This window comes from Chiloscyllium plagiosum, chromosome 7, assembly GCF_004010195.1.
Source record: "Chiloscyllium plagiosum isolate BGI_BamShark_2017 chromosome 7, ASM401019v2, whole genome shotgun sequence".
Lineage (NCBI taxonomy): Eukaryota > Metazoa > Chordata > Chondrichthyes > Orectolobiformes > Hemiscylliidae > Chiloscyllium > Chiloscyllium plagiosum.
Window position 1 is genome coordinate 22,046,118 of NC_057716.1, and position 13,785 is coordinate 22,059,902.

At 43.2% G+C, this 13,785-nt stretch overlaps 1 protein-coding gene across 2 annotated transcripts in view; it reads right to left on the bottom strand.

Moving 5' to 3' along the window:
- The window catches only part of pofut2 (protein O-fucosyltransferase 2), a 33,088-nt gene that overhangs the window by 17,993 nt on the left and 1,310 nt on the right, over positions 1–13,785 (bottom strand). For both annotated transcript variants that reach the window (XM_043693231.1, XM_043693230.1), the window contains exons 2-3: positions 11,186–11,436; positions 9,421–9,565 (exon numbers count right to left, since the gene is read on the bottom strand). In XM_043693231.1, coding sequence (XP_043549166.1) covers positions 9,421–9,565; positions 11,186–11,436 — 396 coding nt within the window. The remainder of the gene's footprint in view (positions 1–9,420; positions 9,566–11,185; positions 11,437–13,785) is intronic.

Below are 13,785 nucleotides of genomic sequence, written 5' to 3' on the forward strand. Positions count from 1 at the left end.
GTTTCCTTGTTCAAGAAGGGGAGTAGAGACAACCCTGGTAACTACAGACCAAAGTTAAAAATCACAACACCAGGTTATAGTCCAACAGGTTTAATTGGAAGCACTAGCTTTTGGAGTGCCGCTCCTTCATCAGGTGGTTGATGAAGGAGCAGCGCTCTGAAAGCTAGTGCTTCCAATTAAACTTGTTGGACTATAACTTGGTGTTGTGTGATTTTGATTTTTAACTTTGTACACCCCAGTCCAACACCAGCATCTCCAAATCATAATTACAGACTAGTGAGCCTTACTTCGGTTGTGGGCAAAGTATTGGAAAAGGTTATCAGAGATAGGATTTATAATCATCTAGAAAGGAATAAGTTGATTTGGGATAGTCAACACAGTTTTGTGAAGGGTAGGTTGTGCCTCATAAACCTTATTGAGTTCTTTGAGAAAGTGACCAAACAGGTGGGGATGAGGGTAAAACAGTTGATGTGCAGTATATGGATTTCAGTAAGGCGTTTGATAAGGATCCTCACAGTAGGATATTGAAAAATATACAGAGGTATGGCGTTGAAGGTGGTTTAGTGGTTAGGATCAGAAATTGGTTACCTGAAAGAAGACAGGAGGTGGTGATTGATGTGAAATGTTCATCCTGGAGTTCAGTTACTAGTGGGGTACTGCAGGGATGTGTTTTGGGACCACTGCTGTTGTCATTTTTATAAATGACCTGGATAAGGGCTTAGAAAGATGGGTTAATACATGTGCAGATGATACTAAGGTCGGTAGAGTTGTGGACAGTGCCAAAGGACACAAATAAGCTGCTGAGCTGAGCTGAGAGCTGGCAAATGGAGTTTAATGTGGAAAAGTGTGAGGTGATTCACTTTGGAAGGAGCAACAGGAACAAAGAGTACTGGGCTAATGATAAGGTTCTTGGTAGTGACGATGAGCAGAGAGATCTCTGTGTCCATGTTGCCACCCAGATTGATAGGGTTGCTGAGAAGGCATACGATGTGTTAACTTCTATTGGTAGAGTGATTGGGTTTCATCGCCATGAGGTCATGCTGTAGCTGTACAAAGCTCTGGTGTAGCTGCACTTTGGAGTATTGCTTACAGTTCTGGTCACTGCATTGTAGGATGTGGAAGCTTTGGAAAAGGTTCAGAGGAGATTTACTAGGATGTTGCCTGATTTGGAGGAAAGGTCTTATGAGGAAAGGCTGAGGGACTTGAGGCTGTTTTCGTTAGAGAAGAAGAAGGTTGAGAGGTGACTTAATTGAGACATATAAGATAATCAGAGGGTTGGATAGGGTGGATAGTGAAAGCCTTTTTCCTTGGATAGCGATGGCTATCACGAAGGGACATAGGTTTAAATTGAGGGGTGATAGATAGAAGACAGATGTCAGAGGTAGTTCCTTTATTCAGAGTAGTAGGGGCGTGGAATGGCCTGCCGGTAACAGTCGTAGACTTGCCAACTTTATGGGCATCTAAATGGCCATTGGATAGACATATGAATGAAAATGGAATAGTGCAGGTTAGATGCCCTTCAGATTGGTTCCACAGGTCAGCGCAACATCGAGGGCCAAAGGGCCTGTACTGCGCTGTAATGTTCTATGTTCTATGTACTCCAGTTGTAGCCTCACCAATTTCTTACACAGTTTCATTATTACATTCCTACGTTTGAATTCTAAACATCTACCAATGAAGGAGAGCATCCCACATGCGTTTTATAGTCCTATATATATATATATTCCCGTTTATTCCCTTTTACTGTTTGACCTCCCTAAATACATTACCTCACACTTGTCAGAGTTGAACTCCATCTGCCACTTTTCTATCTACTTCACCAAAATTTATACTTCATTTTGGAGCTTACAGCTATTCTCTACACTGTCCACTACATTGCAAATTTCCCAATTGTATCCCCTAGTTCAAGTGGAAATCATCAATGTATAAAACAACAGCAGGGATCTAACTCTATGTTGTGCAAAACACCTGAAATAGCTTACCATTTGCAAGGGCAGCTATCAATCAGCATCCTTTGTTTCCTGTTACCAAGGCAATTTTCATAGTTTTCATAGTAATAGAAGCAGAAGTAGGCCACTTGGCCCATCAGGCCTGCTCCCCCATTCATTAAGATCATGGCTGATCTATCCATCACCTCAGCTCTTCCTACCTGCATTGTTTCCATAATCCTTAATTCCCCTACCATGCAAAAACCCAGCCAACTGTGTTTTGAATATATTTAATGAAGCTGCTTCTACTGCATCCTTGAAGAACATAGCAAGCCAAGCAGCATCAGGAGGTGCATAAGTCAATGTTTCGGGTGTAACCTTTCTTCAAGACTGGGGGTGGGTGTGGAGGGAGCTGCAGATAAAGGGGGTGGCAGGGGCAGAGTGGTGAAGTGGGGATAGGTGAACACAGATAGAGGGTACGACCTGGTTGGTCAATGGGAGGAATGAATCCGGTTGGTGGCAGGGAGCAGTGGAAGGGAGGGGGAGGGGCTGGGAAGGGAGTTGGGCGATAGAGTGGGAAGTTATTTGAAATTGGAGAACTCAATGTTGAGTCCTCTGGGCTGTAGGGTGCCCAGGCAGAAGATGAGGTGTTGTTCCTCCATTAGGAGCTGTGGTTTGACTTGGCAATGGAGGAGGCCAAAGATGGCCGACCAGACTATTTTAATCCCCCTCAACCACTCCCTTTCTGACACTACTTTATCTGCAGCTCCCCCCACGAAGATCTGGACCCTGGGAGGATGGGGGAGGTGGTCTCTCTGTTCCATGATCGGTCAATAAACACTCGCAATCAGACTGGTCCTTTATGACTTCACAAGTTATTTCTCGTATGGCCGAGCACAGATTGTCCAGAAACAGAGGTTAAACGCTTCGGTGTTCCTTAGAGGAGCTGCTCACATGGCTTAAAAACAGACATTTTTATACTTTTCTTTAAGAAAGGTACAAGCCATAATCATATAGTACATTCAGACAATTGCCAGTCAATTAACAAAATAGCTTTATTGACAGCAACTCAGCCCAATGATATTTCCTGGGAACCAACTTTGTTTTCCAACCCTTAAGTCACACTTGGCACACAAAACCATGTCTCTGCACCTGGAATTGAAGGTTAGTTAAGACATTACTGGCCGTCCTATCTAGTTATTTCTATGCTGTAAAAGAAGCATTGTCTGTTAATCTTTGTTGAGGCAGACTGTGGTTAGTTAATTACGCAGCTTTAGCAGGGTTAAAAGCCATTTTATACAGCTTTAAGCAGAATTGTCAGTTTGTAGCCTAGAAGCCATTTTGTCATGTTATTTGCATTAAGAAGCCATTCTATTGCCACCTAAGTTAGTAAGAGCATGTATTAAGTGGTTGTTCCTGACGACGAGTTCTCTCAGCCTATATTCAGGTTTTAGATCCTCATCCACATCCACCCCCCAGCCCTGAAGGAGGGTTACAGCCAAAACGTCGACTTCTTCACCTCCTGATGCTGCCTGGCTTGCTGTATTCTTCCCGCCTCCTGCCTTTCTACTTTGGATTCCAGCATCTGCAGTATTTTTTTTGTCTCCACTGCTTCCTTGGGTAGAGAATTCCATATTTTCACTACTCTCTGGGAAAAGCAGTTCCTCTTCATCTCTGTCCTTCAGATCCAATTCAGCACATGGCTTTGTACGCCATGGGCTTTTACTTTTTTGACCAGTCTGCCACATGGGACCTTGTCAAATCCATGTAGACAATATTTACTGCACTACCCTCATCCATCCTCCTTGTCACTTCCTCAAATAATTCAATCACATGTGTAAGGCATGACCTTCCCTTCGCAAAATCATGCTGACAATCCCAGACTAGTCAATGCCTTTCTAAGTGACAGTTTATCTGATCTCTTGAGATTGATTCTTACAATTTGCCCAGCACTGAAGAAAGACTAAAGTGCTAACAATTGTTCAGCATTTCCTTTGTATCCTTTTTAAAGAACTGAACCATGTTTGCATTTCTCTAGTTACCTCACTTGTATCTAGTTAAGTTTGGAAAACAATCCTCAGGGCATCTGCTATTTCGTCCCTGACTTCTTTCAACATCCGAGGGAACAATCCATTCGGCCCTGGCAACTTACCCACTTACAAGAATTTCAACTCCTCTACCATTTCCTCTCTCGTTAAGATTTATTTTGTTCAGTATTTCACATTGCTGTTCTTGGATTACTTTATCTACATCATCCCTTTCCTTTGTGAATACAGAGACAAAACCATTCATTTAAAATTCTTCCCATATCCTCTGCACCTTCACACAAGTTCCCTTCTTCATCTCTAATAAGTCCCACTTTTTCCTTAACTATTCTTTAGTTCTTTATATACTGATAAAACATTTTTGGGATTTCCTTTATCTTGTTTGCTAATATTTTTTCAAGCCCTCTTGTTGATTTCCTCTTTTTTTTTGAAACCTGATCCCGTATTTTCTATTCTCCTCTAGGCTATCTGCAGTGTTGAGTAAAAGTTTTGTAATACTGAGAGCTTTCTTTTTCTGTTTAATCTTCCCCTATATTTTTCTAGACAACTGTGGGAGTCTACATTTGGCAATAACATTCTTATTTTTGATAGGGACATGCCTGCTTTGTGCCCCAGTGGCCTCACATTTTATTGCCTCCCACTGTTTTCCCACAGATTTATCCTGTAGTGTCCTGTCCACCTCAGCCAAATCACTTCACAGTTTTGTGAAATCTACCTCCCACCAATTAAAAACTTTTATTCCTTATTTATCTCGTCCTTTTTTTTGACCTGCTGTGCTTTTCCAGCACCACACTCTCGAGTCTGATCTCCAGCATCTGCAGTCCTCACTTTCCCCTAATTCATCTAATCTTATTTCTGTTCTCACTAGCACATGGCAATGGGAATAATCCAGAGATTACTACATTTGAGGTCTTCCACTTTAATTCATTCTCTAACTTGCTATATTCAGTTTTCAGGTCCTCATCCTCTTGTTCACCAATACCATTGGTACCCCCCACTGGTTCCATAATGTCCAGCAGCCACTGTGTATCATCCCTGACCTTGGCACCAAGGAGGTAACAGGATTCACACCTGCAGCCACAGAATTGCCTGTCTGTACCCCTTACAATTGAATCCCATAATCACTGCCATTCATTTTCCTCCCCTTCCACGGGTAGCAGAGTCACCCGTGGTGCCATGAACCCAAATGCTGCTGCTTTCTCCTGAGAGACCACCCCCCTCGACAGTATCCAAAGTGGTATATTTGCTTGAGAAGGGGGATAATTACAGATGACTTGTGCACTTCCTTCCTGAGCCTTTTACTTTTACCATTCCCTTTCTGCCCGTGTAGTTCTCACCTGCAGTGTGAATGCCCTGCTAAACGTGACATTCTCAGCATTGTGGATGCACCACCAACAGCTGCGCCTCTGAAAGGTGGTTAGCCAGTAGTTTCAGCTGGACAGATCTCTTACACACGTAGTCTTCAGAGGCACCAGAAGTGTCCCTCATCACCCACACTGCACAAAGGAGAGCACACCATGGGTCTGAGGTCTCCCATCGTGACTTCTCTCTAGATTAAGCGAGTTACCCCCTTTCAGAGAATTTAGTTAAGCTCGGATCTTCCTTCCTTTTAAACTCTTTTTACAATCAATAGTCCCTCCCTTTTTTGAAGCTGATATATTATGCTTTAAAAACGAAGAAAATACTCTGCTGGTATCACTTACCAATTGGCTGTTTCTGTTGGGACTGTGTCACTTTCTTAAGTGCGTGGACTGAAACTGAGCAGCACACTCAAACTTTCAGCTTCACCTACTCCCTGTTTTTAACCCAAATCCAAAGCACTCTCGTTTAGCCAAGCAGTACTGCGGCTCTCTCCTTTTTAATAGGCCCCAAAAACAATGCTCCTGAACTGGATCAAACTAGTTGTTCAGTTAACCACCTGTGCCTGAGAGTGACTCAGCTGACTCCTACTTCAGAAATGTGGCTAAAACTACACCCAGACAGAGCAGTTTTTAGTTACTAGATTAAAAAAAACACATTTGTTTTGAAGATTTAGGCCCAAAATTAAGATTCATTACCACTTATCCTTGATACTCCCTGTTTTCACCCAACTCCCTTTTAACCCAGTAACACACACAGTGCAGCAAGCAGCACTATGCTTCCTGCTTTTTATAGGCATCAATAACAATGCTCCTGAACTGAATCAAGCTAGTTGTTCAGTTAACCTCCTATGCCTATCTAGGCACATACAAGGAAAGGGTCATCATAATAATACTTGTTATATCTTACAGTAAGTGGGCTGTCACAACTCCAATACTAAAAACTTCAAAAGTATTTCAATGGCTGTAATGCACTTCAAGACACCCACACTCGCTATGAACTTAAATGTTACATTATGCATAAAACAAATCTGGGTAGGAGTAAATCATTGATACATAGTAAATGTTGCATCCTTTGATAGACTCGTTGCTTGTGCTCCCCCATCTCCAACAGTTTGTAAAGTAACAGCACAGGACTATGAATCAACAAAAGAATAAGCAAGTGTAGCAGATTTTAAGTTACAAATTTATACGTAAATTCTCAGCCAGTTCCAAAAGACATTTATGAAGTTCTCTGTAATAACTTCACCTGGACCAGCGATCATGATAGAAGAATGTATACATTAAGTTGCAATATCAGATTTTCTGCATGGATTTCTCAGCATCTGAAAGCAGGAATCCACAAAACCACCTAAAGCCAGATAATGGTTACATTCACTGCACTCAAACTGGGAAAGGAGTAACAATATCACCTTTCACAGTTGTGTGAAGCTTTTCCCCTGTGTTTTAAAAGCATCATTCTGCTTTCAGAAATGTCTTCTCACCTTTCACCCATCTCAGGAAAGGGCTGAGCTACAACAGACATTTCTGCAGAACTGCCGAGGCAGTGAAAAATAAGGATTACTCAGACTGCCCTGAAGACTGCTAACATTACACTGCTATTGATTTCTTTTTAGAACATAGAACAGGACAGGCCCTTCGGCCCATGATGTTGTGCCGAGCAATTTTTAAAAATCTAAGATCAACATAACCTACACACCCTTCAATTTACTGCCATCCATGTGCTTGTCCAATAGTCACTTAAATGTCCTGACTCTACTACCACCGCTGGCAGGGCATTCCACATGCCCACCACCCTCTGTGTAAAGAACCTTCCTCCAATCATCGTAAAATTATGACCCCTCGTGACAGCCATTTCTGCCCGAGGGAAAAGTCTCTGGCTATCTACTTTATCTATGCCTCTTATTACCTTGTACACCTCTATCAAGTCACCTCTCTTCCTTCTCTCCAGTGTGAAAAGCCCGAGCTCACTCAACCTCTCTTCACAAGACAAGCCCTCCAATCTGGGCAGCATCCTGGTTAATCTCCTCTGCACCCTCGCTAAAGCATCTACATCCTTCCTATAATGAGGCGACCACAACTGCACACAATATTCCAATTGTGGTCTAACCAGCATTTTGTAGAGCTACAGTAAAACCTCACAGCTCTTAACTCAAACCCCCTGTCAATGAAAGCCAAAACACCAAACGCTTTTTTGACAACCCTATCAACTTGGGTGCCAACTTTGAGAGATCTATGTATGTGGACCCCAAAATTCTGCTGTTTCTCCACACTGCCATAATCCTGTCTTTAATCTTGTATTCAGCATTCAAATTCAACCTTCCAAAATGAATCACTTCACATTTATCCAGGTAGAAATTCATCTGCCACTTCTCAGTTCAGCATTCCATCAATATCTTGTTGTAGTCTACAACAGCCCAAAACACTTTCTACAACACCACCAACCTTTGTGTCATCAGCAAACTTACTGACCCACCCTTCCATTTTTTCATCTAAGTCATTTATAAAACTACAAAGAGCAGAGGCCCAAGAACAGATCCCTGTGGGACACTACTGGTCACTGACCTCCAGGCGGAATACTTTCTATCCACTACCATGTCTTCTTTCGGCCAGCCAATTCCGTATCCAGACAGCCAAATTTCCCAATTCCCATACCTCCTAACTTTCTGATGAGTCTACCATGGGGAACCTTATCAAAGGCCTTACTGAAATCCATATACACAACATCCACTGCTCGACCATATCAACTTATCTCGCCACATCCTCAAAGGACTCAATAAGGCTTGTGAGGCATGACCTGCCCCTCACAAAGCCATGCTGACTATCTTTAATCAAACTATGGTGTTCCAAATTATCATAAATCCTATCTCTCAGAATCCTTTCCAGTACTTTGCTTGTGATGGATGTAAGACTGACTGGTCTGTAATTCCCAGGGATTTGCCCATTTCCTTTCTTGAACAGAGGAACAACATTCGCCTCTGTCCAATCATCTGGTACTACTCTCATGGAGAGCGAGGATGCAAAGATCATTGCCAGAGGCGCAGCAATCTCATTCCTCACCTGCCATTGTAACCTTGGATTTATCTGGTTCAGCCCTGGAGACTTACTTTGATGCTTCCCAGAATTTCCAGCACATCCACTTTCTTAATATTTATCTGTTCAAGCTTATTAACCAGGTCCACAGTGTTCTTACTATCAACAAGATCCCTCTCTCTCTCTACTGAGTACTGAAGCAATAAACTCAATTAGGACCTCCCCTACCTCTTCAGACTCCAGCACAAGTTACCTCCACTATCCCTGATCAGTCCTACTCTCTCTCTGATCATTCTCTTATTCCTCACATACATGTAGAACGCCTTTGGATTTTCCCTAATCCTTCCTGCCAAGGCTTTGTCGTGCCCCCTCCTACCTCTCCTCAGTCCATTTTTGAGTTCTTTCCTAGCTACCCTGCATCCTGTAAAGATGTGCCAGATCCTTGCTTCCTCAACCTGAAGCAAGCTTCCTTCTTCCTCTTGACGAGAAGCTCTTCTCTTGTCATCCAGGGCTCCTTCACCTTACCGCTCCTTGTCTGTCTCAGTGGGACAAAGTTATCCAATACTTGCAACAAGTGCTCCTTAAACAGCCTCTACATTTCTGTTGTGTGTTCCCTGTAAGGCATTCTGATCCTCAAATACCAGTCTTGGACCTGGTTTACAAGTATTACCTTTTCATATGTTTATGTATCATGGCATGTGTAATACACAATAAACCTGCAAGATCTGGTGTTCAGTATACAAAAATCTCATTTTTGAGCAAAAACTCACCTACCAACAGTGAGACAATGCAATTGCCACTGATTAGCTTAATCTGTTCTTCACAGTTAATTCAATAACTGTGCTTATCACCCATGTTGGACTTCCTTCGTGTTCAGAGTTGGAAAAGGCATAATAGGCTTAATGCTTTATAATTCTGTAAGCTGTGTCATACAAATATGATGGACTCCAAGGCTGCAACGTAACATCAGATTTCTGCCTCACTTAACACCAAAAAGGAAGAAGATTGTGCACTCTATTGGGTTTCTATATGAATTATAAACAAGTCTGAAAATACCTGTAAAATCCCTGCTCGTCATTCCTGTAGGGAAGATCCTCAATACAAAGTCGCTCATCTACCTTTTCTTCCCAGTGCCCTTCTGTCCAGCCTTCTGCATATCCCTGCAGAACATAGATTTGCTGGATGAAGGGGCCACCAGACTCTGAGTAAGAGAGAGAGAGAGAGAGAGAGAGAGAAAAATTGTAAACAGAGAAGAACTGAACAAACATTGCATCATTCAAGTTTAAATGCACTGTGGAAGTCAGTGACAACAGAATCAATAGTACCTCTCAAAAGATAATTGGATCAGTGCTTGAAAAGAAAAAAAATTTCAGGGCAACTGGGGCAATAGGTTTGAGACATCAGTATGCTACCCATTTCCAGATGCTGCCACAGATATAATAGGCTGAATGGCCCTCTTTGCTGCTGTATTATTCTATGATTTCATGGAATCAAGGATTGTCGGGGTTGTGATTTGGAGAATGGAGCCATGACCCAAGAAGCAGTAGTCCTAAGGTGATGCTTTAGTTAATATTTTTCCAGTTAGCTAGCCTTTTTAAATGGTTGACATTTAAATTACAAATAATACAGAGCACATAAATAGTCCATTAATTTATACTGGTGTTTATACTTTGTACAAATCTCTTCCAACTCGATCATCTCATCTCAGCCTCTCAGAATACCTTTCTAAACAATTTCTCTCATGTATTTATCTAGTTTCCTTTTGAAAGCATATTCAGTATAAATGGAACGATCAAGTCAAACACTAGTCTACTAGTCGTCATACTGTGCCTGAAAGGGTAGATGGAAGTAGCTATAATAGGAACTTTCATAAGGTTTTATGTCATATATATGGACAGTGATAAATTTTCTGATCTATGGGGAAAGAGCACAGAGTGGGCCTAATTGGATAGCTCTTTCAAAGAATTGGCACAGGCACAAGGGACAACTGGCCTCCTTTGATGGTGTGTAACACTCTATGAATTTGTTTTCCAGCAAGGCTATAATTAAGAGCCATAGTTGGCATGAGGTGGTCATTCTTGCGAGTTGAGTGACATCATAGAACATCAATAAGGAACAACATGTAATGTACTTAGACCTAAGTCAGAGCAGAGACCAGGCATTCCTGAATGAATGAACTGCCTGATTTGTTTTTATATAAATTCCTCTTTTACCTTTTCTCCAGTGATTTGCCTAGTTTTTGAAATTCTATTTTATAATCTGCCCTCATAGCACTTAAACTCAATCTTTGATTGCCAGACTAGCATTGTAAGCCCTCCACATTCACACACTTTCACTTTAGCCAAGAGTTTTAACATTTCCCAGTCGAGCTGATTCAGTGTATCACAATTTTGACTGCACTTCAGTTTATGAGAGATATGGCATTTTCATTCCAAAAACAGTCATAATCTAAATCAAACATGTATATAGACTAAGCAATCAGGTTAAAAATATGCAAGCATGCAATAAAATTAGACTAAATTAAAAGGGAACAGCAGAGTGGCAGACAGGATATAAAAAGACTGTTGAATTAAAATGAATACTGCCATTCTTACATTACAGGCACTGTGATACATATAATGTCATTATTTAAGAACTTAAAGGACCTAAATATGTCAAGAATAGAACTGTATGCCGAATAGAACATTAAAATAGACTCAAACCGATTTGGATTTTTTCATTCAAGTAAGATTATTCTTCCTGTTCATCTTTTACATTTGTCCCACACATAGCATGTTCTGAGTAATCTGAATGTCCAAAGGTAGATTATAGTACAAGGTACCTGCAATAAATTGCTCATGTTCAATGACAGGAATGTTCTTGTTTAAGCTTGGCACGTCAAAAAATGCAGACCAAGGAATGCGAACTTGTTTAAGACCTTTGCTCTGCCAATGGTAGAGATGCCCCCAGGGAGGAAGGACCAGCACCCAATCTTCACTCTTCAGCAGGGTGTCCATTAAGCCCGCCATACGGAGATAGACATCTCGACGAAGATTAAATCCCTCTGGTGGATTCACATCATATAATAAATATCTAAAAGGACAAAGAATATTTCTATGAAACACAATATTTTATATCCTTTGTTATTAAGGTCACAAAGTGCATTGTAATCGATTATATTTCTCCAGTATCAGAAAATTAGTGGGTAAGGGTGGGGTGAATTGGGGGCGAATGAGATGAGAATGGTGGAACAGAATAGGTTGCGTGTGTGTTTTTTAAAATTCTTTTCTCTTTCTCTTTTTATTTTACCCCCACACTACCGCCAGTGACAAACACCCTTCACATCAAAGGGCAGTGCTGTGTGATCAAAACAGTGAAGGGGAGGGTAGGGACTAAATCAAAATAGAGTTGAAGGGAAAAATGATGCACTCCACTCCCTGCGGCGCCCACCTCTCCCTGAACAACTCCAGGGTGTTGGTCGATACCGCGTGCTCCTTCTCCAAGGACACCTGGGCTCTAACGTAACCGCGGAAGAGGGGCAGGCAGTCGGCCCTAACGACCCCCTCCACGGCCCGCTGCCTGGACCTGTTGATGGCCAGTTTGGCCAGGCCCAGGAGCAGACCCACGAGGAGATCTTCAGACCTGCCCTCCTTCCTCCGTACCGGGTGCCCAAAGATCAGGAGCGTGGGACTGAAGTGCAGCCAAAAACAGAGGAGAAGGTTTTTCAGAAAATCAAAAAGGGAGTGCAAACGCCCACACCCAATATACACGTGGTCCACGGACTCCACAGCGCCACAGAACAAGCAGTTGGGCTGGGAGTCCGTGAACCACCGCAATCTGCGGTTGCAGGGGACTGCTGCGTGCAGCACCCTCCACCCCAGATCCCCGAGAGAAAGGGGGAGGACTCCCGCGTTGAGAGCCCTCCACTGGGGATCCCCACCGCCCGGTGGCAAATGGGCACGCCAAGGCGTGTCCGGACGGTGGATGAGGGAGAAGAGGTGGACGGTGTGCAGCAGCAGTCTGTACAGGGCTCTCCTGTTCACCTCCCTAAACGAAACAAAGTTAAAATTTCGGAGGCGGCTCAGGTTGTGGGGCACAGGCTCCCGCGGGAAGTACGGGACCTTGGGGTCAATGTGAAATTCCATCCGGGCTGGGGTGAGCGCGGACGGGATCCCACCGCACACCTGAGCGTCCTCCAACTGGTGCACTACGTCGGGTCCGAGCACCGCCGTTTTAAGGCGTCGGATGGCGGTGGCCACGTACCAGACGTCTACCGCTGCCCTGCTCGCTATGTCCTGCGGTAGCGTCCAGCCCAGGCCCCCGGCCCCCAGCACATCCCAGACCCTGGTCACCCTCGCCGCCACGGCCCTCCCCTCCGACAGGTTGCGTGTGTTTAATCTCGTTAGTAGTGATGGCACTGCACCACCTCCAGTAGCTGCAACTGCGGTGTGACAAGGTAAAGATAGTTAAAGTTAATTATAAATACTTGTCACCATAAACAAGGTCTGATATGAATAGGCAAAATACTTATACAACAGAGCTTAATGCACCTCATTTTCTTTAGATTATATCCCTCCTAGCATTTTGGTGCTCCTTGTCACTTTTATTACTAACCATAAACTGGGAGAACTATCCTATAGAACTGACAGAATAGCCCCATACAGTAGTCATTCACCATACAATTTCCCACACACCACTATCTATGGTTACCCATCTCTCACCAACAGGACAGAATCCTCAAATGCTCTCCCTTCACACTTCACTTCAGATGAAGACTCTCTCCACCGAAGCTGCCTGACCTGCTGTGATCTCCAGCCTTTATTATTTTCAGGAAAAAATGTACGATGGTTTTTGATTTTTTTTAAACTTCCACAGGTTATCTGCAGCAGTTCAACGTGGCAGCTCACCATTACCTTCTCAAGGGCAACTAGGGATGGGCAATAATTCTGGCCCAGCCAGCGACCTCCATATCCCACAAACTAATTGGAAAAAGATGGTGCAAGTGCATCCCTTGAAGTTCTCAACATTGAATAAAGACCCATGAATTCTCATGACAACACACATGTACACACCATCCTCACCAACTGTGCTACTATCACTTCCCCACACTAACCCACCGGTACCTCCATACTCCTCCAAACACCACACAAGTCCACCATTCTGCAATTATACCACCACTCGTCCAAACTACCCCAATCCTCACATTTCCCCTTGCCTTCCCACACTATTGCACTTGCCCTGAAATACTGTCAACACCAAACTCATTCCGCCACACCACTCCGCTATAGAATATTATTGTCCCTTCCCACTGTTATTACTGCCTATGGAATGTCACTGTTCCTTCAAACTCCTGGAATTCACTTCCTAACAGTATTGTGCGTCGATTTGCAAAGGGCAGCTGGATACAGGCAATTAGTGCTCGTCCAGCCAGCAACACCTATG